The sequence below is a fragment of the Zootoca vivipara genome, chromosome 5, assembly GCF_965207765.1.
Source record: "Zootoca vivipara chromosome 5, rZooViv2.hap1.1, whole genome shotgun sequence".
In the NCBI taxonomy this organism is placed as follows: Eukaryota; Metazoa; Chordata; class Lepidosauria; order Squamata; family Lacertidae; genus Zootoca; species Zootoca vivipara.
This window is the reverse complement of record NC_142588.1, coordinates 32,399,919-32,425,345: the sequence shown is the minus strand read 5'-3', so window position 1 is coordinate 32,425,345 and position 25,427 is coordinate 32,399,919. Positions and strand designations below refer to the sequence as shown.

The 25,427-nt window shown below is 41.9% G+C and overlaps 1 protein-coding gene and 1 long non-coding RNA gene across 2 annotated transcripts; one reads left to right on the top strand and one right to left on the bottom strand.

Annotated features, from left to right (window-relative positions):
• Positions 1-6,496: 6,496 nt before the first annotated feature.
• LOC148685635 (uncharacterized) lies at positions 6,497-15,309 on the top strand. Its single transcript, XR_015950183.1, has 3 exons — positions 6,497-6,610; positions 14,462-14,536; positions 15,175-15,309. It is a non-coding gene; the product is annotated as an uncharacterized LOC148685635 (long non-coding RNA).
• On the bottom strand, positions 8,187-23,755 carry LOC118096412 (lipase member M). Its single transcript, XM_035138223.2, has 10 exons — positions 23,599-23,755; positions 20,607-20,715; positions 18,561-18,678; positions 17,299-17,497; positions 14,565-14,674; positions 13,932-14,068; positions 12,661-12,807; positions 11,676-11,747; positions 10,868-10,933; positions 8,187-10,098 (listed from the first exon to the last, which is right to left on the bottom strand). The coding sequence occupies exons 1-10, from the start codon at positions 23,610-23,612 to the stop codon at positions 9,865-9,867; spliced, it is 1,206 nt and encodes a 401-aa protein (XP_034994114.1). The 5' UTR covers positions 23,613-23,755; the 3' UTR covers positions 8,187-9,864.
• Positions 23,756-25,427: the final 1,672 nt, after the last annotated feature.

Sequence of the window (25,427 nt, the reverse complement as noted above, 5' to 3'; positions counted from 1 at the left end):
AAACATTTTACATTATATATATATATATATATATATATATATATATATATATATAGGTTTTTCCTTTGATGCTGGTTTGATGCTGTTTTTAGAATTCTGTGGTTTCAAATTTGTTTATCATTACTGAACCTTTTTTTTAATTAGGTGGCGTATACACTGTATAAATAGTATCATCCTCACAAAGAGTTAATACCAACATTGCTTTCTTGCAATTTCTTCTCTGGGTTTCATATAAATCTAATCTGGACAAGCTTCTTTTTTTCTGAGTGAGCTCCATTTTATGCCTGCAATGGAAAAAATGAGTCAGGGTGATTGGGGGTGGGGGGCTGCGGCGGTGGATGAAAGCCATTATAAAGTGCCAGGTTATAATTTTGTTAGGCCAGAGCGACACCAGCCCTGAGCTGCTTTACAAGGCTGGGATAGAAAAGTGCGTGCCTGTTGCGTTCTTCACACACGCTTTGCCCCAGGCCCCATTGACCTGGTAGCGCACCCACATTCTATCAACCTGTGCTGAGTAGCTGAGCCTGTGAGAGTAGAAACATTAGCCTTATCTCCCCAGTCTGACTGCTGGAAGATAGTTCAGCTCACATAGTTTGCAAATCATGGGGTACTAATATCTATCTATCTATCTATCTATCTATCTATCTATCTATCTATCATCTATCTATCTATCTTGCCCATCTGGCTGGGTCTCCTCAGACACTCTGGGCGGCTCCCAACAGAGTATTAAAAACATGATAAAACATCAAACAATAAAAACTTCCCTAAACAGGGCTGACTTCAAATGTCTTCTAAAAGTGAGATAGTTGTTTAATTCCTTGACATCTGACGGGAGGGCGTTCCACAGAATGGGCGCCACTACCAAGAAGGCCCTCTGCCTGGTTTCCTGCAACCTCACTTCTCACAGTGAGGGAACTGCCAGAAGGCCCTTGGAGCTGGACCTCAGTGTTTGGGCTGAACGATGTGGGTGGAAATGCTCCGTCAGCTAATGTAGTTGCAGGACTGGTTCAAAGCGACCAACACTGACAAGGACTCTTAATTAAAGCTGAGTCCCTAAGTGAAAGAGGCCACCATTTGTGAAAATAAAGCAATATCACAGCAAACAAGCTTGGGGGGAAACTGAGATGGCTATAAAGAAAACTGAAAGTTTGTAATGTATGGTATGAACTGGACAACCTCGATTTAAAAAATGGGGAATTTATAGGGAGTATATCTCACAGATGGCGCTGTGGGTTAAACCACAGAGTCTAGGGCTTGCTGATCAGAAGATTGGCAGTTTGAATCCCTGCAACGGGGTGAGCTCCCATTGCTCGGTCCCAGCTCCTGCCAACCTAGCAGTTCGAAAGCACATCAAAGTGCAAGTAGATAAATAGGTACCGCTCCGGCGGGAAGGTAAACGGCGTTTCCGTGCGCTGCTCTGGTTCGCCAGAAGCAGCTTTGTCATGCTGGCGGACAAACGCCGGCTCCCTCGGCCTATAGAGCAAGATGAGCGCCGCAACCCCAGAGTCGGACACGACTGGACCTGATGGTCAGGGGCCCCTTTACCTTTACCTTTTTATATCTCACAGAATCTGCCAGCACTTTCTTTGATTATGAAACGTAGTGTTGCAAAGAAAAAGCAGAGCGGATCTCAAAATCACTTTAGAGAATTAGGATCCTGTTCAATATGAGAATACAGCAGCTAAACATCAACCACTAAATTCAGAGTATATTTCAATTTGCAGTTAATTTTCTGATTGCATTTTAAAGGGGGTGGGGGGGACTTCGGATATGGAGTTCCATAATTCTATACAGAAGAGAAGCAAGTTTATTCTATAAAGCATGGTCACTAAATATAAAATGAAATATAATAATAAGTAGTACTAGAGGCTGGACTCCTGCTTGTTGTTACATTTTTACCATCCATTTTGTTATGTATTTTTCTTCTTTAGATCCTTTTGCTATTGATAGCCACCTTCAATATTTTTGCGACAGAAAGGAAGAACATAGTCTGCATTAATATCAGATATATACCGTAGTTTGGACCTCACATTAAGACTTTATTTGAACTTTTGCATCAGACAAAGCACATCCTTATACAACCGCTTTGGTGCATCAAGACCCCAGATAAAATCTGAATGTTGCCAATCAGGAATATTCTTATAGAAAACTAAATGATGGATTCGAGGGAGCAGCTGTTCAATAGCCTCTGTGGTTACAACAATGTCATGTCCACCACTCCACATAGCAGTTGGCACAGTAATATCTTCTATCTTATAAAATGGGGGTGCACTCTGTTGAGGAAAAGGATCAGAAACATGAAAATGAAAATGAGGTTCACCTTTCACATCTTTCCCTCATTTTTAAGACATCATTTGGGTCTTCAAATGTATTGGATGTCTAACATCTGTCCCTTGTACATCATTCTTTAACTGTCTGTTCAGTACCTAATTCTGTTCTCTGGACCAGCAAAATTAATTTTATTAAAGATTTAAGTTGGAATCGTATAGTCATTTACATAGCACTAAATCCTGGTAGGCTTACTTTTTAGTAAAGATAAAGGTAAAGGGACCCCTGACTATTAGGTCCAGTAGTGACCGACTCTGGGGTTGTGTGTCGAGGCTTACCAGAAATTACCTTAAATAACTCACAACTGACACCAGAATTATGGTTTGGTTTTTGGCAATTAATTTAGGGCCACAACTTTATTTAATTACACCAAATTTTAATCCGAGTGTTGGCTTAGGCTTTTGGTTATCCACTCATCCTTCCTAAGAAGGACTATCCCCATCTGTCCACTTAGGACAGGACTCATTTCAGCTGTCCCCTTCGGACAGGACTCACCTCATCTGCCCAGTTGGGGCAGGACTCACTTCAGCTGTCACCATGGGACAGGACTCACCACTGTCCGCTCGGACAGTACCTGGGAGAGGAGGTGGCTGAGCCCAGTCATTCCCTCCTATCATTTCCCAAGAATGTTCCCCAAGGCTCTTACTCTTATAATTGGGCCCACCATCCCCGCCAATGGCGGGATGGTAAGGACAAGAGCGTAAGCCCCGAGATTCCTTTAACGGAATACTTCTATATGGAGCAAACAGAGGTGGGGGGTAGGCATCTGGGTGCCACACCCCTCTACCAACCGATTAACCAACCAAAAGCCTGACCGCCAACCTAACAAGTTGTGACAATTTGCTAGCGCAGTAGGCGAAAACCAAAGGCAAAGCCAATCAGCCAATTGGAAAAATTCCTACTGGCCCCTGAATACAGGCGGCCCCGAAGGCAATAGCAATGTCGTGCTAACCTGCAAGAAAAAAGGGCGGGTGGGAGGGGATTCAAACGCTAAGGCAAAATGTGACTGCAAAATGGAGGGCAAGACCTTAAAAGGGGACCCTTCAACCAATCAGAACTCAGGGATTTACATACCCACGCCCCCATTACTCAGCATGACCTGTGGCCTAGGCCAGAACCCAAACCCTAAAGTTAATTTCCTAACAGCCCTACCACAATCTGCTTTATATTGGATGATATAAAGCGCTTTGCAGCGCTCATCTTGCTTTATTGGCCGAGGGAGCCGGCGTACAGCTTCCAGGTCATGTGGCCAGCATGACAAAGCCGCTTCTGGCGAACCAGAGCAGCACATGGAAACGCCGTTTACCTTCCCGCCGGAGTGGTACCTATTTAACTACTTGCACTATTACGTGCTTTTGAACTGCTAGGTTGGCAGGAGCTGGGACCAAGCAACGGGAGCTCATCCCGTCGTGGGGATTCGAACCGCCGACCTTCTGATCGGCAAGCCCTAGGCTCTGTGGTTTAACCCACAGCGCCAGATAATTGATCATAAATACAAGGCATACAGACCAAATGCAGTGTCTACAGTCATTGTATAGGTCTCCCATATTCCCAAAAGTGAAAATCCGGACAAAGTTGTTGGGGATTTATAAAGCATTAAAAAATAAATTGCCCTAGTTGCTATTCAGCTGGGTTTTCCCTGACATTTTGCCGATTCAGGAAAAATCCACCCAAACGCCACTTTGACAGTCCAATTCCCAGATGTATCCGAGAAAACTCCGACGTATGGATGCATATATGCAGTTAGTGACATTACTAAGACTTTATTTGTACCTTTTTTATAAGATGAAATATAATGGAATAGTTTCTTCAGAGCATCGAAGAAAATCCATAAAAATCTGAATGCTGACACTCAGGAATATACTTGTAGAAAACTTAATCGGAGATCTGAGGAAGGAACGGCCCCACGTCCTTTATGTTTTGTATGCTATCCTGCCCACCATACCACAAAGTGGTTGGCATAACCATGTCTTCAATTTTATATAATGGAGGAGTGGTCTGTTGATGAGAAGATTGGAATGATAAAAAATGGATTTCCTCTACCAGTCTTAAATTTTTACATGTTTTTTTTAACCTTCTGATGGTTCATATGTGTCACAACTGCTTAACTGCTTCTATATTCCTGCTTCTATAAACAAAATAAAAGTTTTGAAACCACACACACACACACACACACACACACACACACACCTTCTCAAACACACATATGCTGAGCATGTGTGGTTTCATATTATAAAATGGCCTTAACACATAGAGCCATCATGACTACAGGAATAAAACTACGGTACATTCACGTGGGAATAAGCAACATTCTGCTGTTAATTTTTTTTTAAAAAAACCTTTTAAAGTAAAAATAAAAAACTAAGCATCGGTAACCACCATAAAAATTTTTTTAAGGAAGGTGACTGAGTCTGGAGATGTGGGAATTCCTACTTCTGGTACTGGGAAATGGGGTCTGCAACACCTCATGACTCAATCCATTGAAACAGTGTGGGCTTAGCTAAACTGTTTCCAATATATTTTTAAAAGGTACAATACAATTTCAACTTGCATTGGCAAGGTGTACTATTATTTACAATGGGATGGAAGTTTGCTTAAGTTTTACAGGATTGTACCTCATTACAGTAACATATAACGTTGTTGAATGTAAAACTGAAGAATGCAAGCTATTAAAATACAAGACTGAAGACAGGTCACCCAAAAATAAATTTTAAAGATACATGGAAGAAAATATTTTTAACTTACCTGTTCCTGTTCATCAGTAGTGACCAGATCTCAAATACACACTGCCTATATATACCTATATAGGTTATTATAGGTTTTAATAAACTTCAGATGATAAGATCAGTTTCATCATACACTGATACTACTGATACTACGTTACATCATATAGACACATTTTAAATATTGGAACACATATAGAGCAAGTAAAATGGTTAAGAAATAGCAAGAATTACACACCCAGCATATGACTAATGGCAAGGCAGGTCTGTATAAAGCATGAAATTGTATACAGTGATGCCTCGACTTGCGAATTTAATCCGTTCCGAAGGCACCTTCGTAAGTCAAAAAAATTGTAAGTCGAAAAACGCCATTGGGAACGCGATTTCCCATAGGAATGCATTGGAAACGAAAAAATTCGTGAGTCGAAGCAACCCTATCTAAAAATTCGTAAGTCAAAAAATCCCTATCTAAAACCGCCACGGTTTTTTCCGGATGTCGAGACATTCGTAAGCGCGCGGCCATTACCCCCATTCGTAAGTCGAAAAATCCGGTTGTCGAGTCATTTGTAAGTCGAGGTACCACTATATTGCACTTCATTCCATTAAAAAAATTGTAACCCAATATTTATTGTTCTATTAAGTGGTATAGAAATTGACCACATATGGAATAACTGCACACCTGGCATTAGAGGCAGCACAATTTAGTAGTTAGAGCAGGGTACTAACTTCCCTGTATGGGTTAGCTGCATATTCCTGCATTGCAGTGGCTTGGACTAGAATGGTCTTTGTTTTCTTCAACTATAAAATATGCTGGGAGATTGGGCTAGATGACCAGGGGCTTCTCTCGACTTTAACTATATTCTTAAGGAAAGTACAGAGAGTCAATCACTACGTTTGCAGTATGTTTTCATGGGTGTACATGGGTGTATGTGTGTGTGTACATGTGTGCAGGCATGTATGTATAGTGTTGGTTATGTGAGTTTGCTGCGAATTTATTATGCGGGTTTCTGTGCATTTTGAGGTTGGGCTAGATGACCCAGGGCCCCTTCCAACCTCAACGTGGTAATATTACAGTACGAGAGGATACTGATTTCTTAAGCTGTTTCTATACATAGGGATATAGCCATGCACACACATGCGGGTACACATATGTATTGTTTAGTTATGTTACTTACGCTGAAGGCATGGGAATTATGGTACACTTGTATCATATATGTAGATATATGCATATACATATTCTCATATATGTTATACGTAATTCACACACAGGGCCGGCGCGTCCATAAAGGCAAGCTAGGCAACGGCCTAGAGCGCCATAATCTGAGGGGCGCTGCCAGCCTGCCACCCACTTGCCTGCCCGCTCGCCGCTTTCCCTCTGCTTGCTGCTGGCTGCAGACACGCTTCCCTGCAATGCCCTGCAATGCCTGCAGGGGGTGCAGGGCCCCGCAGGCGGGGAGGTGGTGGAAACTGAGCGCGTGCGCGCCCAGCTCCTTCCCCTTCCTCACAACGAGCAGCAGCAGGGACGGCGCCGCCCGGCCGGCCGAGCGCCATGAGCCCAGGTGGGTTAGGTGTCCGGCTCCCCAACTCAGGAGAGGCCGCCACCGCCGCCGCAACGAGACGGAGTGCGAAGCAGGAGCGCGCGCACGCACACCCCGGCGGCTCGGTGGGCCTCAGCCTCGCTTGCGCTCGGGATGGGGCTGGCACGGCGCCTTCCGGCTGCGCCCCTCCTCCTGTGCCACTCCTGCTGCTCCTGCATAGAGTCCATGGGTGCCTTAGTGCCTTCCAGGTTAATGGATAGGACCTTCCCTACCAAGCAGAGAGGCACTACCTCACACAATTGATTAAGGGTGTCATGGAAAAGCAGCAATTCATTAACTTTTTATTTTTATTTTAGTGCCAAGGAGGGAGGAGAGGTGTTTGTGGGATTTTATGCCACAGCTGCCATAATAACTTGATTTATAAAGGTAAGCACCTTTATATGCATAGTCATATGCAGTTCGTCTTCTTGACACATGCAGGTGTAGGAGTGGATGTGCAAGGCAGATAGATGTATTGCTGCTGTAAATGGGCTGGATGAGAGCCAATAACCTGAAGCTTAATCCATACATGACTAAGGCAATTGTAAGGAGTGGTTCCTGAGTGAATGGAGTGGGTTTTGTCTGCTCTGGATTGGGTTACACTACCTCTGAATGACTTTTGGATCCAATACTGTTGCTCAAAGCTCAAGCCTTGCAGTGAGGTGCCTTCCACCAGGCACCCTGCATGGACAAGCGCAGTTTAAGATCTGTTGTCTAGGCTCTGGTTAGATTGCTGCAGTGCATTATATGTGGGGCTGCCTTTGAAGATGGTTTGGAAACTGCAGGTGGTGCAGAATTCAGTGGCCAAGTTGCTGACCAGGGAACAATGGTCTGAACATATAAAACCAATTATGGTATGATGGCTCTAGATACCAATTACCTTCTGGGCTCAATTTTTTTTCTATTTTCTATTTTTTCTATTTTCTATTTCTATTTTTTTTTAATTCCACTTTTATTTTTTCTAAAAAAAGGTCAACAACTCTGGGAAATTGGGGGGGGGGGGCAGAATGTGATTTCGCCTAGGGCGCAAAAACCCCCAGCACCGGCCCTGTTCACACACACTCTCACACACGATTTTGGAACAGCAATACCTTTGTGTAAGCACATGCATAGAATTTTTGAATAATATAGTTAATGTGTTTGTTCCTCCTCAACTAATGAGCTGCTTAATTTTCAAGTGTTGCACAGTCAATTGTGGAAAAAGTGTGGCCTGTTGGCATTGCCTTTTTATACTATGTCCTAGTTCAGTGGTGGCGAACCTATGGCACGCGTGCCAGAGAGGGCACTCAGAGCCCTCTTGTGGGCATGTACGCCGTTGCCCCAGCAGGGCCGTAGCTTCCAGGTTACAAACTCCGCTAACCCAGAAATAGTACCTCAGGTTAAGAACTTTACCTCAGGATGAGAACAGAAATGGTGCGGCGGCAGAGGGAGGCCCCATTAGCTAAAGTGGAACCTCAGGTTAAGAACAGATTCAGGTTAAGTACGGACCTCTGGAACAAATTAAGTTCTTAACCAGAGGTACCACTGGTGGAAAGATAATTTAATGAAGAGTGTAATGCAATAATGTTTATGAAGGGTTATTTATTACAACAGCAGTCATGAAGAAACGTTAAACACAGAAAAAATGAGATACACAGGTTAAATTGGCGTGTTGGCACTTTGTGGTAAATAAGTGGGTTTTGGGTTGCAGTTTGGGCACTCGGTCTCTAAAAGGTTCACCACCACTGCCCTAGTTGGTTTTGTTCCACAGTATGTGATCTCATCTCTTCTAGCACACGCCAGTACTTTAGTCCAACTAAGATCCAATTACAGTGGTACCTCTAGATACACACACCTCTGGTTGCGTATCTTTCAGGATGTGAATGCGGCAAACCCAGAAGTATTTTTCTGGGTTTTGCTGTGCGCGCATGCGCAGAAGTGCTCTATGTGCTGTGCGCATGCACAGAAGCACTAAACTGCACCACGCACATGCGCAGAAGCGGCACCTCTGGTTGCTAATTTCTCAGGATGCACCTGGAGCTCCAGAATGGATCCCGTTCGCAGCCGGAGGTACCACTGTATATGGAGAGCCTCCGCTTCTTAATGGCGGCATTGGAGAGTTATCGGCAGGCCTCCTCGCCCACCCCTATTCCATGCTGGAGCAAGAGCCAGGTACCGAGATGAACTGTAAGTGAAGCCCATTCCCCCCCCATCCTGGGGGGGTGGGGGTGGGTGTGCAATGATAATTGCCCTCAATCATCCTTTTCCCCCCCCTTCGCCAATGATGTTCCGCTGTCATGGGGTCTGCCTCCATTAAGGCAGAGTGGAACCGGAAGCCAACACGCCTTTCTCTCTAGCTCCCTCCCCAGTTTCTCTTGTAGCTATGTTACCTCTTTTGCACATATACCCCAAAAGGGAGACGGCAAAATACTTGGAGGGGGATTGTTGTTGTTGTTGTTTAGTCGTTTAGTCGTGTCTGACTCTTCGTGACCCCATGGACCAGAGCACGCCAGGCACTCCTGTCTTGCACTGCCTCCCGCAGTTTGGTCAAACTCATGTTCGTAGCTTCTCGGAGGGGGATTTCATGAAGGTTTTTGTATTCCAGCGGAAGGTAATCCAATTCTGACTAACCCACCCAACCAGAACTCAGTGAGGGAAATGTCACATATTGCTCAGGTTTGGCTATCAGGACCATGAGCCCCCATAGGGCGGCTGTGTCTTATTTTAGCAAATGTTTTAAACTGCCTGACCCCTGTAATACCTTCCACATGAAAGAAGCTAATCGCTGGCTGGCATTTTGTACACCCAGATTTGCCAGACACACAAGGAAGCCTATTACTGCTGAGAGTTTGAGGCTGATCTGGGGCAAGTTGGACAGTGTTTGTTGGTCCAGTTTTGAGGTCCAGTTATTCCGAGCTGCATATTCTTTGGTCTTTTGAGGGTCCCTTCGTATTGGTAAGGAATTACATGATTTACTGCAGAACAGAAGCAAATTTATTCTATAATGCATGGTTACACATTATAATATAAATATATATATATATTAGTAGTAGTAGTAGTAGTAGTGCTAGAAGCTGTACCCCTGCTTGTTGTTATATTTTTACCATCAGTTTTGTTGTGTGTTTTTCTTCCTTAGATCCTTTTGTTATTGCTAGCCAACCTTTAATATTATTTGAGACAGAAAGGAAGAACATAAGTACAGAAAAAAATCAATGTAAAACTTTTTAAATATATAGTTTGCCCCTCATATTAAGACATTATTTGGACTTTTGCATCAGAGAAAGCACATCCTTAAACAACTGGTCTGGTGCATCAAGACCCCAGATAAAATCTGAATGTTGCCAATCAGGAATATTCTTATAGAAAACTAAATGAGGGATTCGAGGGAGCAGCCGTTCAATAGACTTTTTGGTTACAAGAATGTCATTCCCACCACTCCACACAGCTGTTGGTACAATAACATCTTCTATCTTATAAAATGGGGGCGTACTCTGTTGATAAAAAGAACAGAAATATGAAAATTAGGTTCACTTTTATTTATTTTCCTCTTTTTAAAGACATATTTTGGATCTTCAAATATATTGAACGTCTAACATATCTCCTTTGAAAATCATTCTTTAACTGTCTATTCAGTATCCAACTCCTTACTCTGGACCAGTAAGAATAGCAAAAGCAATAAGAGTCCTCATGGCTCATGAGGAGGACTTGCTCTTCAGGACAGAGGGAGGGTCTCCTTGTGAGCCTGAGGGGCAGTAGGGCTTTGATGATGTTGCTCAGCCTCCCCCCCCAACAGCTGACAGGTGGAGTAACATAGCAGAGGCAGCCACTTCCGCACATATCAGCGGAGCAGCCTCAGCTAAGCCCCACTACACATCCGGCCCGGAAGGAGGCTCTCAATGCATCCCAAAAGGCAAAATCTAGAGGGGAGTGGTAGCTCACTGGTAGAGCATCTGGTTTGTGTGTAGAAGGTCACAGGTCCCTCAGGTTCTCTAGCAGGGCTTGGAATCAGAGCTGTTGCCAATCAGTATAGACAGATACATGGATCAATAGTCTGACTTGGGATAAGGCATTTTCTATGCTCCTACTCATTAAATGCATGCACTTTCATAGATAAACCCATAATTACAACCAGTTCTGTGTCATTGGTGTTATATAATTACTTTGGGAAAGAGTGAGATAAGAACTCGGAAATCACAACACAGTTCACATTAAATGTTTAACCTACCGCCAAAATCTCTCATCAGAATCCAAAACACTTACCATGTTGTAGACAGCTTCGTTCTTTGATCCATAATCGAAATACTTAAATTGGATGGTTTTAGCAACCTAGGAAGATGGAAAACACTTATACACAATTTGAAATTTGTTTGCATGTTCAAAATACAAAATCTTATTGAAAGATGGAAAACACAATAAAAAATTCAAACTCTAGGGATCTCGGTTATCAGAATTCCCACCCATCCACCCTGGCCAATGATAGGACCAAAAGCTCTGGTTAAAACAGTGGTGACTCTAGAAAGTCAGGTATTAACATTTGTGAGAAAATATTAAAGAACTGAGCTTGGCCTCTCAAGATGGAGGGGGTTCAGCCCCATTCCCACATATGTTGGTGAAAGAACATAAGAAAGAATTATAATGTCAAAATTAAATATTCAGGAATATGTACATTCCTTGAAAGAGCCATAGATCAGTGCCTTGCACTCAGAGGGTTCTGGATTCAATTCCTGGCAACTCCAGGTAGGGCTGGAAGATAGTACAGTTTGGAACCCTGGACAGCTGCTCCCAGTTGCAGTAGACAATACTGAAGTGAAAGGAGCAACGGTCAGATTCAGTAAAGGGCAGCTTCCTGTGTTCCTCCCACGAAATTCGAAGAGTTGTTACAGCTCATGTTTGAATATTGAAGTATCTAGAATATAACTTTTGAGTGGTCTGGTAATCTTGAAAACTACACTTTTATAAAATGAAATGGAAACCTTAGTACGAAAACACAAGCATGAGAAACTAAATAGGCAAGTCGAAACGTCAGACTTTTGATTCCCATGCTGAGAAGGTATTTGTTAGAATGTACCTGACTCCAATGTACTAATGTTTTTCCAGAAGCAAAATCGGGGTAAATTCCAGCATACACATCTGCTCGACTCTGGAAGAATGATAGGAAAGAAAATGCTTTTTATAACCACATTCTTGAAGGGTTTTCAATTAACACCCACATTCACAAGGTCATGGCATTCAAGGCAGTACAGCATACAGACACTTGCATGCTGCACAAGGAAGCAGCTTTCTGATGAAAAGATGTCTGGGTACCTAGATAGGAACTCCCAAGCTGTGAGTCCAGCTGATAAAGAGCCATAAGAAGGAAGAACAGGGGCCTTGAAGTTGCCTCTCAACAGGGAGGACCTGGACAGCACATGGCTCAGGCAGAGAGGTCACCTGGTCACAGCCTGCCCTACAGTAGTAATTCCTTCTAACTTTGGATCTGGAAATTAGCATAATCAATAAAAATATGCAACTCTGAGACTTCTTGGATTTTTGAAGTGTAGTACATTTCCTCCTCTACGGCAACACATAAGTAACCAACTACCAACTCGATGTGAAGTCAAATTTGAAAATAATTGTTTGCATTATTAATAATAATTAATTAGATTATTAATAAATAATTGGATAATTATTAAATTATCTAATTAGACTATAATTTGTTTTCCACCTGTTTTTAGAGGGAATTTACGTAATTATTGTCTGATTTTATACTAATGTTATATAGCTGATGTTAGCTGCCCTGAGCCTGACTTCGGCCGGGGAGGGCGGGATATAAATAAAAGTTGTTGTTGTTGTTGTTGTTGTTGTTGTTGTTGTTGTTGTTGTTAAATTAGATTAACATATATTAAAAGAGGCCTCTAGAATTTCACCATGGAAGTACTGTATAAAGGAACTCAAAATTATGGCAAATACTATATTTTGTTTGATTGATTTTCCTTTGTTGTTTTGTATATGTACACAGCAAGATCGTTCAAAAAGAAATACATGAATAAATGATAGAGAATAAAACTACCTACCACATTTAGGTTTTTCTCATTGTTTCCTTGAATCAAGGACATGATCTGGAGACAAATTTTGTCAATCCCTGGATAGCTGCACAACTTGGCATTGTTGGCTTTTAGTTTGTTAAAGAAAAAGCATAGTTCTTTATTGCCGCATGTAAGCTGTAAAAACAAAATAAAAAATCTGAAGCATTACTAAATAATCATCCTTTCTTGGAAGGAAACATTGAGGTTCCTGTTAGGAATAGATCTCCTTTATGTTACAGTTATATACCACTTTTCTTCAAGCATGCTCAAGATGATATGCCTGGGCTTTCTAGGCAATTTTGCCTCCAGGTCCTGATGTAGGCCTGGCTCTGGATAGCTGAAGAGACATTTCTAAGGGGGTGCAATCCAGCCACCTCCTTCCCACACAACTTCTCATGTGTTAAGATTGGCAGATGGGGCCTTCTTGATAATTCCTAAAAAGTTTGGGAGTAGTGGCCTAGCAAAGGGCATTCTCAATAGTGAACAGTAAGATGAATAACAGAGTATTTGGCAGAAGATGAACAGCAGCAGAATGCAAATGGTGCTGGTTGTGACGCATGCAGGTTGGAATGTCAATCATTCCTTTCTAGCGTCCCTGACTGTGACAGAGTCTTCATCCTGTCTGGGAGCAGCCACCAATAAGCACTGTGGAAGGATGTGTGGATCCAGAATTGGCCTCCAGAGTCACTTAGGGACTCACTGTTAAGACCATGTTCTTGGAAGGCAATCTTACTCTGCTAAAGATCGCCAAATAATAATAATAATAATAATAATAATAATAATAATAATAATTTCCATTAACCATTTCTCTTTGCCTATAGACACTTTTATATGAAATGCTTCCAGTGTTGAGATCCATGAGGGTATCTTAATATGTTGTTGTTGTTTAGTCGTTTAGTCGTGTCCGACTCTTCGTGACCCCATGGACCAGAGCACGCCAGGCACTCCTGTCTTGCACTGCCTCCCGCAGTTTGGTCAAACTCATGTTCGTAGCTTCGAGAACAATCTTAATATATAACTTATATTTATATATATTCCAGATTCTCAATATAATATGTTTGATGAAATTGTTTTTAAAGTCCACGGTGGCTCTGACCCCATCATACCACAAATGTCCATGTGATCCAAACCTTGTAATTCTTCAATCTCACACTCAACACTGAGATAAAGAAAAAAAGTGGATTGCAGGAAGGCTAACTCTCCATAAAGATGCAAAATAAAAATATATATTAAAATTATGAGTCTTGAGTAATACCTACTCTTATCAATTCTTGAGGGAGACGTAGAATTAAAGAAAAGAGTCCCTTGCAGCCTTCCAATGTGTAGGGAGGAGCCAGGCCCATGAAGAGTTTAACCTTTTGAGCAAGCTGTGGCATGGTTGAAAAGGCAATAAAACCTGGGAAAAGGAAACAATTCTAAACATAGCACTTGCAGACAAACAAACAAACAAATAAGAGATTCAAAAAAAACCTGTGGCTCTCCAGGTGTTGCTGGACCTGGCGCCCATCAGCCATGCTTGCTGGGGCTGATGGAAGCTGGAGTTCCAAAATCTGCAAGGTCAAAAGGTTCCCATCTCTCTTCTTTTGAAATGCCTGTCATTCAACGAATTTATTTGCACCACAAACGGACATTCTTCATGGCCGTGGAACTGATAACAGCTGTATATGCTGCCTGATCCTGTATACTGAAGTCCTGAAAAGACTTTCTCATGGAACGTATGTGAACTCTGCTTTTTTCTGTTTCTTTTTAAAAGCTATGTTTTAACCTGTCTTTTTCTTTTCTGAACTAGTCTTCCCAATAGTCCTGAGACTGGACCACATCCCCAGTAAGTCCCTGATAATGCAAGAAGACAAGAAAATAAAAGGTATTTCATTCTTTTCTTCTTAACTTACCCAATGTACCTCCCTGGGAATGGCCAATATAATACAAGCTTTTTTGTTTAGTTTTCTGCAGAATAAAGTTTATGGTTGCTGGAATATCATAAATTGCCATTTCATGAAAGCTGAAAGACAAACACAGAATATAGGTGAACTTTGCCTGTCTGCAATTGCATACAATTGTGGACATTAATGTATAAATACAAAAGGTACCATATTAGGTATGATAACCTTACATTGTAAATTTATTGTCCCATGGAAAGAGTAAGGAGAGAAAGAGTAAATATATATTTATGATTTATTCAAATATTTATATCTTAAACTAGTCCGGATAGGTTCTCAAATATGTACATTGCCCACATGTTAAAGGATAATCTTAAAGAATTATATTAAATTATTAAATTAAATATTAAATTATATGAAATCGCTCAACTGTGTTAAAATTAAATGGTAATTCAGAAGGCCCTTTACACAGTCTAAAAGGTGTACATCTTGGAACATCTGGGCAAAATGGTGTGTCTTCATAATATGTCTGGAGGAACTAACAGATCTGTACAAGAGCAGGCCATTTATCAGGTAATCTAAATGCCAAATTGTTCAGGGTCTTATATGCTATTTGTTTTAGGACTGGCCTAAGATATTCTGGCACTGGAGGTGAACCCCAAAATTGGAGAACTTCATTCCAGGGAGGAAGCAGTGAGTGAAGATCTACACCAGGGACAAGGTGGCAATAAATGTCTTCAATTATGACCAAGTAGAGAATGAAGATCTACATCAGGAACGATGCACAGAATCACACTGATGATGCTTTACATACGGAAGGGGAAAGGGCATTCCACAGTGCAGAGGCAAGAGCAGGAAATGTTTTTAGGGGGTCACTACCTTCTGATGCTATGTGGAGTGCGGTGCCATGATTAAATTTGCCAAAATTAAAATTCTCCTCTGGCTGGCTTCCAGCAAAATATAAAAACATAACAAAACATCAATAATTAAAAACTTCCCAATACAGAGCTTCCTTCAGATAAAATAAATGAAACTGATTTAGATAAAAACAAAACCAGAAGAATAAAAGGGGGGGGGAGCAGAGTCCTCTCTCAAACATAGCTCTTAACCCTTGTCTCACGCAGAAAGTAGTGGATTCCCTTTCTTTCTTTCCCCCAGTCTCTCAACCTGGGAGGCCGTCCCTGCCCTGCCTCTCACCCACAGTCCACTTTCATGTGTGTATAATCCCAGAACAGAGAACACCAAAGGAAAACAAAAGAAAAAGAGAGAGAAGAAAGAATATAAAATGAAGGAATGTGTATAAGGAATGATTAAGGACTCAAGGTGGATGCTTACAGTCTGGGGCTGGATATAAACACATCTACTATTTATAATGAGTTTTAAAAAATGTTTAAGATTTCATTCCCTAAAAAAACGGAGGCATTCCTACTAGGACTTATGACACCAGAAATTTAAAAGGAACACAGACTACTATTCATGTACACCTCAACTGCAGCAAGGATCTTAATAGCAAGAAAAGTGAAAAGTGAAACCACCCCCTCAAAAATCGAATGACAAGCCAAATTGATAAGCAAATCAAGGAGAACGGGGACAGTGAGAGGAAATTCAACACAAGAAGTAAACAAGGAATGGTTAATGATTAAGGAAAATCTCAAAGGGTATTGTGATAATAAAAGTTATCTGGCAGATATTGAATGAGCCATGTAATATAAAGTATATGTTAGATAAAGTTAAATTAAGTTAACGAAAAACAACTTCACCATAGCTGTCAAGTTTTCCCTTTTCTCGCAAGAAAGCCTATTCAGCATAAGGGAATTTCCCTTTAAAAAAGAGCGAACTTGACAGCTATGAACTTCACGCAACTGTGTAATCAATAGTTTAATTGTAAATCAGTACAACAGGTATAGTCGGAAGTTTCTTTTCTCTGCTGATTCCAATATTGGATTTCATCATGTCTCTGCTTTTATTCACACCTTCATTCTCTTCTCTTCTCTTTGTTTCTTTTTCTTCTTTTCTTTCTTTTTTTCTTTTTGCTCTTTTCTTTTTATATATATTTATATTCTTTATAATCCTTATAACATAGTGAATGTTATTTTGTCAGGATTGTATGTATTTTAAGAAATTGTTTGTTTAATAAAATTTTCAATAATGAGATAAAAATAAACACATCTATGAAGCATTGCACTTAAACGCATTGTAAAATCATACAGGGAAATCCAGTTGGGAACGACAGAACTCCACGGTGCCATCTGGTGTCACAGTGTTATATCGCATATAAAAGGTAAAGGGACCCCTGACCATTAGGTCCAGTCATGACCGACTCTGGGGTTGCGCGCTCATCTCGCATTATTGGCCAAAGGAGCCGGCGTACAGCTTCCAGGTCATGTGGCCAGCATGACAAAGCCACTTCTGGCGAACCAGAGCAGCACACGGAAACGCCGTTTACCTTCCCGCTGTAGCGGTTCCTATTTATCTACTTGCATTTTGATGTGCTTTCGAACTGCTAGGTTGGCAGGAGCTGGGACCGAGCAACAGGAGCTCACCCCGTTGCAGGGATTCGAACCGCTGACCTTCTGATCAGCAAGCCCTAGGCTCAGTGGTTTAACCCACAGCGCCACCTGGGTCCCTTATATTGCATATACAATGCATTTAAAATGCTTTTTCTTTACCAATCTAGCTGAGTCCTGGGAAAGTTCTCAGGAAAAGCATCCCTTCCATCCAAGCAACAATAGTCCCTTGTACCTACCTGAAATTCCAAAATTCTTCTTGGTCTGCTGAGAAGTGCTGGTGTCTTCTAGACCAGGAGGTCCCCCTGTTATTTATTATCCAGACATCATAACCAGCATCTGCTAGAACAAATCCCAGACTATTGCTGGGAAGATTTGAAATCCAGCACCTGCCTTCACAAATGGCACCAGGTACCAATAACACAACTGACTTTGGCCCTGGAAAACAAAGACAACATTAGATAGAGAATGGGCACTCACAGAGCACCAAAATTTCCCACTAGTATCTAGCCCAAGGCCAAGCAGAGTAGGGTGCAGGGGGTACAAAGGAGGTGAGCCAGAGGTTTCCTAGGGCCTCAGAAAATGTTTTCATAGATTGTGTGAAGACTTAGCAACGATGTTTTGTGTAAGCCAGGGGTCAGCAAACTTTTTCAGCAGGGGGCCGGTCCACTGTCCCTCAGACCTTGTGGGGGGCCAGACTATAGTTTGGAAAAAAAAATAACGAATTCCTATGCCCCACAAATAACCCAGAGATGCATTTTAAATAAAAGGACACATTCTACTCATGTAAAAACATGCTGATTCCCAGATCATCCGTGGGCCGGATTTAGAAGGCGATTGGGCCGCATCCGACCCCCGGGCCTTAGTTTGGGGACCCCTGGTGTAAGCCTATATAAAACACCGTGAGACTTCTTTCCCCACCCACTTCCACTTCTGCCAACATGTCACCACCTACTTTTCCCAGGCAATCCAGAGAGGCGGTGCTGAAGTATTGGCAAAAGTTAGCCGAAGTAGGTGAGGTGAGAAGGTGGGCGGGTCTTGCCTCTCCTGTGGGTGGCACACTGTGCCTCTGAGGTGACTGCCGTCTGCCACTGAAGACTGGCCACAACTGCTGAGGCTATTTCTGAACAACTCTCCTAAGAATCAGGAGATACTTAATATTTGCATTGATTTTCAAAAAGGCATTTAAAAAGCCACTCAACCAAACTCCACGCCACTTAAGATACTTCATAGTGTTCTGCTATGAATAGAAGAATTATTCTAACTGTTGATAATTTGGAACTATTGGTTAACCTGGGAAACCTTGTTGCGCAGGTATAACGGAGCACAACTCAAGTAATTTCACCCAACTTGCAACAATTTCTACCCTTATTTATAATATTGCTTCGAAATAAAGTTGAATAAAAGAAAAAATACTGAAGTCAGGGTAACATTTTTAAAGTTGGACATCAGTTATGGCATGTGGCATTTTATTGCATTTACTACTAAATTTCAAAATTACCTGTCTTCCCAGAACCGTTTATTCCATGTGGAATTCTGTTTGCCTGCAGGTAATAGCCATCCTCTGTCAGGACTGTATACTCTTCACTGGGATATTCCCAATACTGGATGATTTCAGGCTGTGAGTGGAGAGGGATGGAAATTAAAAAGCTTGATAAAAAAAAATATTCTGGGACAATTCTCAGAGCCAGGATCATTGTTCAATGACTTTACTAGCCCTACACCAGGAATGAGAAGCCTGTGGCTATAGCTGGGCTCCAGCTCCTATCAGTCCCAGGTAACATGGCCAATGGTCAAGGATGATGGGAGTTGTAGTCCAACAACATCTGGAGGGCCTTAGGTTCCCCATGCCTCCCCTAAACTCTTATAATGTACACATGATTGTATGTAAGTTTGCCCAAAACACATCCTTTTTTTGCCCAATAAAATGAATTTTTGGTATGCTATTTTCGATCGTATATGCATTTTAAAAAAAAACACTTTACCCTGGTATATTCATTTCCATTTCCATTACTTGGCTGGAGAACAGAACTGCAAAGTTTGGAGTAGTGCCAATTTTGAAGGATGGCTTTGTCTCGGTTTGCGTATTGTTCCAGAAAATGCAAATCATGTAGATTCAGCTTGAAAAGCAAAATGAATCAAATTTCTTCCCCCTTTCCCCCATAGCAGGTTCTCCCATTAAGGAGAGCATGGGTTGCGGAAGGGTTAACAAGACATCCCAGGGTGGGAGAGGTGGGTCAGTTTGGATAGCCACATGTGTGATTGGTGGGTGTGCTGTTGCTGGGGAAATTTGCGTGTAGCAAGTGATTGATTGACAGCCTTACCCTATATATGCTTAGAGAGCAGCTTTCAGTTCCACTTTTGCTGCTCGCAACAAATCTCCCCCCCCCTCTAATTTTAGGTGCTTTTTGCATTGACCTTGCTGCGCCTCTCATGGGGTCACCTGTTTTGGATCAGGGGCCTGGTAGGAATTTTGCCACTTGGCTGATTGGCTGGTGCCAGGTGGTTTTTGCCTACTACGCTGCAATAAGTCACAACTTGTAAGGTTGGCGGTTAGGCAATGGTTCAAATTGGATGGTGGAGGGGTACGGATTTGGTTGGGCCTGCCCCTCATGGTTGCTGCTGCCTTTAGGGGTATTCCTCTAAAGGAATCCTGGGGCTATACATGTAGTCCGCGTATCCCCGCCAGGGGCCAGGGCCAGGCATGAGCCTCGGGGAGCATCTGAGGGATGAGGTCAAGGGCGTGGACCCCTGCCCCGATCTCTCCCAGAGGGTGCTTACCTACTGGCTCCCCTACTAGGCTAGTGGGAGTCAGATCTGTCCCAGGCGGGGGACAGACGGCAAGAACCAATGCCTAAGCAACCAGTCGCATTCAGTTGTATTTAAATAAAGTTGTGGCCAAATTAATGCCCAAAACCTTTAAACTTAAAATATTGTGTGAGGTGTGAGTTATTGGGGGGATGTCTTAGTACCTCGGCACGCAACTGGGTATATTTGTGTAAAGTGTACATAACCACAGATTGATTGTGGTTTTCTCCTTTCCACAACAAAGAGAAAAAGGAAGTCTGTACTGATATGATGCAAAACACCAAAGTATAGTATAGTATAGTATAGTATAGTATAGTATAGTATAGTATAGTATAGTATAGTATAGTATAGTATAGTATAGTATAGTATAGTATAGTATAGTATAGTATAGTAAGCCACCACAAAGAAATGTCTCACCATGAGAAATATAATGAATCTGCCGCCTAATGCTTCAGCTAATGCATGTGCAGCAAATGTCAACATTTACATCATGGAGCCAGGCTCCTAAAACTCTGCTCCAAGAAGGAGTTATCAAAGCTAACTATGCATTCTAGATCAGTTAATCTACCCAAGAGAGTATTGTTTCAAACACTATCAGAATTAATTTGCAGTTTGAAATAACCCTACCAAGCATGGAGTTTCTTCCTGGAAATGCATGTGCTCTTGAAAACTGTTTTAAAAATGAAATTATAAGGATCATGGTCCACTGTTTTCAAGGCCATCTGAATTATTAACTTACAATAGTCATAAATGATTGAGGATTCAGATGTCTTCTGCTTTTGAAATCTTCAGATGTCAGAGCCAGTTGGACTAAGCAGGCCACTCCCCAAAACAGCCACATCTTGGACCTGTGTATAAAACAGAACTACAGTGTCTCTAGTCTGAAAACATGCGTCCTTAACGAAAAAGATTTCAGGGGAGAAACTCAATATATTGAAGAAATATATTGAGGGGACCTGATGGTTGTTGAAAGGTGAGATAAAAGGGCTAGATGAACATTTGGCCTGATCCAGCAGTGTTCTTCTTATACTTGCAGCAGGGAGGACTGCTGTGGCGAACTTGTGGCATTACCCAAGAACAACACTGGTTGTTGTTGCTCAATGTGCTCCAATTGATTCCCAAGTACTGTCCCGAGGGATTTTGCTCCTTGAAGCTGAGCCAAAATGTCCTGACTCCCATCCCAAAACATGTCCTCAGATTCTCTTTCTTGTAAGTAAGGAAAATGTTGCTCTTCCTTAAGGGAGAGCAATGGTACAGATTAAGCACAAGGAAAAGAGCTATTTCAGTCTCAGAGTTCCCACAGGACAAAGGGTTGGCATGGGTTCAGGGCCAGTTACATTAAGCTCAAGACTGCTGAGTAGTTGTTTCAACCACTTCTCCATGCCCACTCATCCAGCTAAAAGCCAACCTGAGCGCAACCCTCACTAATGAGCCTGTGTGAACCTGCAGGCGTACGCGGTGTCCCTTCTCCTGATGTTCTAGGAGAGAGTGCTGTACCCACCTCCTCCCTACCCAGCCTGCTTGGCCTCTCCAGGTTGTGAGAATACTCTCTCTCCCTCTGGAAGGAACATAGCTGGAAGTCCTATCTCCACATACAGCCAGGTGGGGTTGAGGTGGGAGCAGCCTCCCTCTTTCATTCCTCCTCCTCATCTTCCTCCAGTATCTGCCATGCTAGAGCTAGACCCAACAGTGCCAAGTGATTCATATAGCATGCCCTCCTAATCCCAGTACTTTTTAAAAGTCTCTTGCTGCACCCTTCAGACACCAATTCTAGCTGGGATAGAGAGTTATCTCCCAGTTTAAAATATTGAGTCTGGAGATGCTGGGAATTCCTGTTCCCAGGACCACTGGCTCAGAAGGTGCTGTTGCTGACTGGGATACTGGGAAATGGGGTCTGCAACACCTCATTAAACTGTGTGTAACCTGTTTGCTTTGGTAATTTGTAAAACAGACCATTATTTACAATCGTATGCAAGTCTGCTAAAAAAAATATATTGATTGTACTTCAATACAGCAGTGTATAACATTGTTAAATGTTTTTGTTTCAATCATTGCCTATAATTGATAAGATGGATTGTTTTAAAGATCGGCAAAAGGTGCTCTCGAAATTTATATGGCAGGGGGAAAAACCCAGGATTAAATATAAGATTCTAACTGATAGTAAAGATAGAGGGGGTTTTTCCCTGCCGGACCTAAAGATATATTATGAAGCGGCTACATTTTGCTGGATGAAAGAATGGTTTATGTTGGAAAATACTGATGTATTAGATTTGGAAGGCTACGATAACGCATTTGGTTGGCATGCATATTTGTGGTATGATAAGGTGAAGGTTCACAAAGGCTTTAAGAACCATATAATCAGAAAATCATTGTATAATGTTTGGATTAGATATAAAGATCTGTTAGAAAGAAAAACACCTAAATGGATTTCACCTCTGGAGGCTAAAGCTCATAAAAGATTGAATACGGAAACCAGTTGGTTAAAATATAGGGATATGTTGATAGAAGAAGGAGACCAATTTAAGTCAAAAACATACGAACAGCTAAAGAATAAGTTTGATGATTGGCTCCAATATTATCAGATCAATGAAGTATATAAATTGGATAGGAAAATTGGCTTTCAATCAGAGAAGTCAAAGTTGGAAACAGAATTGTTAGAACCAAAAACAAAAATATTTTCCACAATGTATAAGTTAATGCTTGAGTGGCATACGAAAGATGAACAAACAAAGAATGTTATGATATTGTGGGCAAAGGATGTGGGACATAATATTTTGATGGAAGATTGGGAAAGATTATGGAAACAGAATTTGAAATTTACTGCGTGTAATCTATTAAGAGAAAATATAATGAAAATGATGTACAGATTGTATCTTACACCAGTTAAACTAGCTAAGATCTATCATAATCATGATAAGAAATGTTGGAAATGTAAGAAAGAGGAAGGATCTTTTAATCATATGTGGTGGACTTGGCCACTAGTAAGGGATTTCTGGGAAAAGATTTATAACGAACTAAAGAGAGTGTTGAAAAATACATTTATTAAGAAACCAGAATCCTTTCTATTGGGTATAGTTGGAAAAGAGATTCCCAAGAAAAACGTAAAAAAAATTCTGTATGCTACAATGGCAGCAAGAGTATTATTAACCAAGAACTGGAAGACCAAAGAATTACCAACAGTGGAAAATTGGCAAATGAAAATGATGGCTGAGATGACTGGGAGACTACGCGACCGGGGAGAAGAAGCGACAGAAGAAGAGTGGAAAGACTTTAAAGTTTATGTAAAAAAATATGGTAAATTTGTATATTGAGATTAGATTTAGAAGTTTATAGAAACTGCGGGTTTGAGAATTATGTTAAATAAATTGTTGTATGAGAGATCTGAAATTGGAAGGAGTTTTAAATAATGAATTGGAAATTGCTAAAGATGAATGAGAAATGAACCGCAGATAGAGGGAACTCGAGGAAGTCCCCATTTACAATGTTAAAGGAAAAGGATTATGGTATTTTGATTTTTGTGTTTTTATTGTTATTTTTGTAATGTTATTTTTTCTTGTTATTTCTGTTTGTATTTGTTGTGGTTTTTTTGTAAAACCAATAAAAATTATATTATATAAAAAAGTACTGTTAAATGTACAGCTTAAGAAAGCAAGCTATTAAAATGCAAGACCAAAATTATGCCACCGAAAAATAAATTAAAAAGATGCATGGAAGAAACTATTTTTGCTTACCTGTTGCTGTGCATCAGTAGTGACCAGATCTCGAATAGACACAACAGAAGACCTTTGTGTCAGGGAGTGAGCAGAGGAGTGGTGGAGATGGCATCTGCATCCTGACCCTTCCAGGAAGGAGGATGTAGAAGGCAGTATCGATTTACAACAGGGCTTTGAGGGAGGTAGCAGCTCAGAGGCAGATGAGGAACACCTTGCTGATGGGAGAGATGGGAGATGGGAGAGGAGGAGGAACACCTTGCTGACATGTTATTAGAAAGCATTCCAGACCTTCAATTTCCGAGAACGCAGTGAGCCTTAAAAGTAGGAGAGCACGATCTCAAAGACAGAGGGCACTTAGCCGCAACCATACAACAGGTGATGATGATGACGAATGAGGAAGTGGGAGATAAGGGGGGGGGTCATGGGCATACCCAGCGAGGGGCAGGGGGGCAGCTGCCCCCCCTAAAGCAAAAAATTTTTTAAATGGCTATAAAGTGATGAAACGAGGAGACTAATATTTTTTTCCCCTGCAACAAGGCATGCACTCCTCCTCGCTTCTTTCCCCCACCCTCTCATTCACTCCTTATCTTTAAATCCGATCTTAATCCTTTCAGGCTTTAACTGCTAGCCTGTCCTGAGCAGTCGAAGTCCCCCCTGCTTTGATTTCTAGCCTCTCTTAGCCTTTTCCTCTTTCACTCTATCGCCCTATTTTTGTCTTCCGATCCAATTTCCCACCACCCATTGCCTTTCCCATTCCTTCCCTTCTGACCTTCCCCTCCATCTCTTCCCCGACCCTTATCTTTTCCCATCGCTCTTGGCTAGATTGCGGGCTCCTTTTCCTTTGATTTTGTCTAAGAGCACCTGGCCCCACCCCCTCTCCCCTCCCTGCATTTTATCCTGTTCCGTGGAATGAAGAACGGAGTTTTTGCAGTGATATTTTGGTGAGCAAGTAACCCCCTTGCCCCTGAAAGTTAGGCGGCCCCCCAAACTGAAGTTTTAACCCTGCACCCCAATAAAATGGGTGGTGAAACAGGTCATTTCCCCTCTCTAAAAAAAGCCCACTGAACCCCACTAAAACGGGGTAGATCACCTCCAGTTTATAACTCTGCGAGTAGATCGCAGTCTCCTGGAAGTTGGCCACCCCTGCTCTAAATCATAGCCCGAGTTTCTCCTTGCTACTGGTATTTGCTGTACAACATTTGTTCATTGCCATTGTTTTGATTTGCTGGTTTTGGGGCTTGGTGTAAGTAAAAGGGGTGTTTGGTTGGCGTGGGGGCAAGCACCTGAAGGTCCTTAGCTCCCTGGTGGGAGCCGTTATAACATCTAATAATTGTGTTCTGTTCCCGGGGCAGCAGTTGGCGCAGTTCGCTGCGATCTGTGGCTATTTCTCTGTTCTAGAGGGAGGCGTTTGTATTATTGTTTGTGGTAGCCTAAATCGTTTGCTTTAAGAGTACATCGTAGTGCGTGGTCAGGCATTTTTTGCTCTGCTTATTTTAGGCAGGAATCGCCATAAGACATCCCCCTTGAGGAAAAGAAATATAAGACAGTGTCTTATATTCAGAGAAACACGGTATATATAATTTTCTTAAAAGTTTGGTTTCATTCGTCTTTTCTGTGCTGAAATGTCACAACCTGAACGACCATGGCTTGCCCCCCCCCCCGGTTTTGATCCTGGGGAGGTGCAGATTAACTGAGGACAACACCATTATCCAAGAGGCTGGGTTCTATAGCCTCTCTCTGTTTCTTTGAAATGAAAAAGGACTGTAAGAAACTTTTCCTTGTCTTTATACTTTCCTGGGCAACCAGCCAGGAGCTTCTAGAAACAATGAAAACAGTTGAGAAAGAAA

Bases quoted from the DNA above. Each gene is read 5' to 3' on its own strand.
- LOC118096412 (XM_035138223.2), bottom strand. The intron at 17,498-18,560 runs GTAATTTTGAAA...TTTGTTTTCCAG, and splicing joins AAACGGTTCTGGGAAGACAG to GGCCAAAGTCAGTTGTGTTA. The intron at 10,099-10,867 runs GTAAGTGTTTTG...TTTTATCAACAG, and splicing joins ACGAAGCTGTCTACAACATG to AGTACGCCCCCATTTTATAA.